A 5276-nucleotide genomic window follows, 5' to 3' on the forward strand; every position below is an offset into this window, starting at 1 on the left:
TTCTTCTCCAATCATGATGCATATTACAAGAAAAACACCCATTCAGGTACACTTGAAAAGTGTAGCTAAAAGTGAAAAAAATGATACCTTAGGCTACGGCTACGCTTTTTGGGCTATGGCTACGTTTTTTGGGGTGATTCCTATTCAGCCGTTGCCTTTTCTCAAAGGCTACGCTTTTCTGCACCAAGGGCTACGCTTTTGGCGTTTGGGAATAGGCTACGTTTTTCAAGTGATGCTGTCCAGGACCAACGACTACGCTTTTCAGCTTTCATTTTTCCAGAATAGGCTACGCTTTTCAACGCTACTGCATCACTTGTAAAGCATAGCCACATTGTATACCATAGCTACTTTTTATAAGTGTTGCCTTAGATCTCTCTTCTTATATTCTAATAACTTTTTTTTCTAAAACCTAATATTTAGTAATATGATTATATATATAATCCTATTTTTTAATTAAATTAGTCAAATTATAAAATAAAAATAAATACATAATAATACCATACAATATTTTTTAAATAATAAAAATTATCCTTTAACAAAATATATTTGTAATGAACTAAAAATATTGGGATGATCATAAATGAGTATTCATACATCTCACACTAAATTAAACATACCCATATCAAAATATACATTAGATCACTTAGAATTTATTACTACTAAACTATAAAAAACCAAAATATTGTATCCTACACAAGTATCTTCTAATAAAAGTTATTAATCTTCTGATAGAAGAGAAAAAAAACAAATTGATGTCAAATAGAGCACCTAACATCTGCGACTGAATTGAACATATATTGAAACAAATTCTTGATGAAGACCGGGCGAGCAGAGAGCAGAGCAGCATTGGCGGTGTTCCCAGTTCCAAATGGAGACTCGATCTAAATCATCGGCGGTTACCATTCATGGAATGCTTCAGATGCAACTGGATCTTAATGCTCAATCTGCAGCAAATCAACAATTCATCATCATAATAAATAACTTCAAACAAATTCACTACCAAATCGAGAATCAAATAAACATGCTAATTGTGTACATTCCAAAAATAATGTAGAAGCCATGTCACACCCCTAATTATTGCCTGCATTCATATTACATTACATATATTACTTTTGCAACTCAATCAAACTCAGTTCATTAATAGAGAACTATGATCGGAATCTTAAATTGGAATGAACAAAATAAAAATGGACATATCAAAGCTGCATCTTCTGGTGCATAGCTTTGGTTATAGCTCTCTTCATTTCCCTTCAAATAAAATATCATTCAATTGAGTAAGTCATTTTCTGGAAATACTAATTGCAAGTCTTCATTGTCTCTATTAACTTGAACTAGAACTGCAGCCTTGTACACAAACATCCCAAATATGACCGGCACAAGTTAAAATGAATGATATATATTAATGCAAATGAAAGGGACATGCTACAACCCTTTATCAACAACTCCAATGAATCTTCTAGGTCCTCACTTCTTATACCAATCCTTTTTCATGAGAACTTGTTCATCAAAATAAGGGATGATCAAAATAGGCCCCTTAGTAATTATGAAATTGTAAACAAGTTTGAGTTTTACTTCTTGGGCTTCTTTTTTCTAAATATCTGAGCAACAGATTCAGTAGAAAGGTTATCTACATGTTGATACAATAGTCAAAGGTACAAAAAATTGCATTGCAGATTATATCAGTTTAATTAAATACCATAACAATCATTTGAAAAATAAAGCTGCTATTTTCTTCTCATCCACATAGAGAAGCACCTACTTGAAAAGAAATCACATTCGCTATAGAAAATTAAATAAATGCAAATCAAACCTGAAAATGACTCCAATCTCATAACTCACAGCAGCCTCCACATCATAAAGCAACAATAAAAATCATTGGGAGATTCAAAGTTACAATATATCCTGCCACAAAGTATACTAGTAAAAAGGTTTCCTTTTAGTCACAATTTAATATACCCTTCCCAATTCCCAAAGATGCCCTTCCTATAAGAAATATACTAGCAAATTCAAAGTTAAAAAGTTACTCAATAATCCCTGAAGACAACTCTAAAATTGGAACTAGAACTCCAACTCTGTTTGGCACGAAGGAATCAACTTGCTTTACTTGTAATCAAGCATTTCTTATAGCTGTCTTGTGCAAAAAAGTTAAATTAAAATAAGGTAGGTACATAGCTTAAACCAGTAGCTATGACAATGCAACTAAAAGAAAGAGTAATGCTAATTTCAGCTCTGGGTTGTAAACCAGTTTTTTCTTCATTTGTTCAGATTCTTTAACTGTGGTAGTGTTTAGCTTTATTCCAAGTTCAGCTGCAGTTGTCACAATCTCCATGGGAAACAATAACCTGTTTATAGATCAGTCAACTACAAAACTTCATTTAATATCAGCTCAAACCTTGACAATTATTTCCATCATAAGGTACAAAATTCTTCTTGCTTATTTTCATACAAAAATAAAAATAGCAATAATAATCATCATTATCATGCAGGAAAAAAGTTGATAGCATTATTTGGTAAGCTTCTCCCTTGGAGTTCATGGGCTTGATACCTTAAACCATATTAAATCTGTAGCCCCACCATGCTTGATCAGGTTAGGAGAAGCTATGAATACATTTTAGTCTATTGACAATCCCTCAATCTCACAAACTTTGATCTTCTACATGTAAACCACTAATATGTATTATGCAAGTCACTTAAGAAGAATAAACCACGGAATCAAAAAGAAACTATTTCCTAAGTGTGCATTATTTGACTGCCTATGCAATTGGGTAGGAAAAAAAATCATATATATTTTTAATATATTTCAAGAGTCCATACAGTTGAACCAATTAAATGCTAACTAAGCCATGCATATCCAAAGAATTCAACGCCCATTTGCATGCAGGTATAGCATATATAGATAAAGGTACAAAATGAAGTACCCTTTAACTTAATCCAAATGGAAGCTTGCATTTTGCATCACAGTTAGTCTGTAATGGTAAAGTTTAGTACTTGCCGTCCAAACATGAATATAAAGATGAAGAGAAGCTCGAGTTACCCTGAAATACCACTTGAAGAGAAGCTCTTTAGCAGAAGCTACACTTACTAATAGTTTCTCCTCTTTTCCGATTAAATGTCACTGAGAGAAAATGAAAGTCTGCTGCTCGGCATTGATCATGCAGTATAATGCTAAAACCCCCAATTCCTATCAGTGGTATATCCAGTAGCTAACACCCCCACATAAAAACCCTAAATCGGAATCCCAAACCTCTCAAATTTCACAGAACCATAAAATCAGAACCACAGGAAACCATCAAATAAAACCAAAGTCAATTCATGACAAATTGAATAAAGAACAAAATTAGAATTCAACACTAATAATAACAAGCAGCGCTCAAATGCGATTCTGCACGAGAAAGCTTCTAACACAGACAGCACGGCAGAAATTGAACCAGACATAGAAAAACCCTAATTAAATATGAAATTGTGATATAGAATCCTAATTAAATTTAACCCTAATTGCAGAGTATAGCATAAATTTTTTTTCAATTGGCAATTTTACTATGGTGGTACAGGGTGATCAGCAGAGCATATAAAAGTGCCGTTAAACATCTCACTTACCTTATCATGTGAAAGAAGTTCAAATGAAGGACCAAAATAGCACTCACAGAGATCTTCCACTACTTGTACAGTAAAATGGACTTCAAGTGACAACTGATTAATCAAAACAGATATACGTGAAAGAGAATAAAAGAAAGATTATAACTGAGGGCTAAAAATATTATGAAGCAGGCAGTGAAATTAAACAGCCTTCCTTGCAGAAATTGGACCTGAGTGGCTAACATTACACTGGGGGCCTTCTTCAAAAGGAAGATTGAGCCCAGCTGCAACAACTTGAGCTATGTGTTTTGTTCTTGATAATGGGGATTAGGAACCCTAATAACCTAATCACACTCAGCAGAAATTGAAAATCTCAGGAAATCAACTGAAAGCACAAAATAACATGCAACACCAAAATAAGTCAACAAATGGATGTCGAGAAAGGACACAGGCACACAACACAGTAGAAATTAGAACTATATGAACTTCTAAATTTACTAGCAAACATGTTGATTAGCAAAATCTCACAGCACTGAATACAAGTAGGACCGGCAATTTACTGCACTGAACACAAGTAGCAAAATCTCCACCAATGCACATAACACATAGTTCAAGAATACATCAAGTTACACAAGTAAATTGAAGCAAAAGTTTTAAAAAATTGAAGACAAATTAAGGAATAAAACTTCATAAATTAGTGCATCAATCAGAAACTTTTTCACCTCCAAATTTTGAGAAATACAGTGCTGCTTACCTCTGGAATGGGCTGTCGGATTACATATTCCATGGCAACACCAATTAAAATCCTCCAAGTGATCTTGCACTACATATTGAAGACTAATAATAAGAATTGAAAGTATTTCAAAACTCAAATGCCCCTGCACTGTTTTGGATTCCATTAATACAAATTACATAACAAGAACAGGAACTCTATAGCACAAATTCAATCGTACACAATAGAGGAACAAAAAAGCTTTGCCCCTAATGCAATAATAAAACCAGAGAGAATACAGAGCAAAGCATCCATTCAATTCACGAAACTATGAAGTTAGAATTCACATTCTCTGAGAAACTCACCTTCGATGAAAAGAGAATCGTGAAGTCTACGACACGAAGTCCACGAACAGTAAAGCCTCCTATTCCTGCTACAGTCCACGAGTTCACCTGCGCCACAACACATCATCACCCAAATTATTGTACCAAATCCCAAATTAAAAACCCTAAAATCGGAACCCTAAAATCGGAAATTCAATACATACCTTCTCGATGATGGTGAGCGCAGAGAGGACGATGCCGATCGCAGAGACGACGATGGGGAGCATGCAGCGACGATCAATGCAGAAGGGCGTATAGAAGCGATGGTGAGTGGCAAGTGGTGAATGCTGAGTGGTGAATGGTGAGCGGAGAATAGGAGCGACGGTGAGTGGCGACGGAGAGTGGCGAAAGTGATGAGCTGAGTGGGGGGCGAAGGTGATGAGCTGAGTGGCGAAGTGCGATATGATGATCAGGGTGATAGCTGAGTGTCGCACTTTCGCGAACGAAGTGTTTTGGAGAAAAGGAAAATTGAAAAAGAGACAAAAAAATTTCACTGAGGTTTCTTCTTTGACGGTGAGAGGGTTTCTGAAAGCTACTAAGTGTGAGTTTTGAAGGGACAAAAATTTACCAAGTGTCAAGTTTTTGGTTTTAGATACATTAGGCAT

The 5276-nt window shown here is 35.0% G+C and overlaps 1 protein-coding gene across 1 annotated transcript; it reads right to left on the bottom strand.

Annotated features, from left to right (window-relative positions):
- Positions 1-602: 602 nt before the first annotated feature.
- LOC107493714 (uncharacterized) lies at positions 603-5276 on the bottom strand. Its single transcript, XM_052263000.1, has 4 exons — positions 4836-5276; positions 4654-4740; positions 4331-4399; positions 603-944 (listed from the first exon to the last, which is right to left on the bottom strand). The coding sequence occupies exons 1-4, from the start codon at positions 5274-5276 to the stop codon at positions 933-935; spliced, it is 609 nt and encodes a 202-aa protein (XP_052118960.1). The 3' UTR covers positions 603-932.

The sequence above is a fragment of the Arachis duranensis genome, chromosome 6 (assembly GCF_000817695.3).
Source record: "Arachis duranensis cultivar V14167 chromosome 6, aradu.V14167.gnm2.J7QH, whole genome shotgun sequence".
NCBI lineage: Eukaryota > Viridiplantae > Streptophyta > Magnoliopsida > Fabales > Fabaceae > Arachis > Arachis duranensis.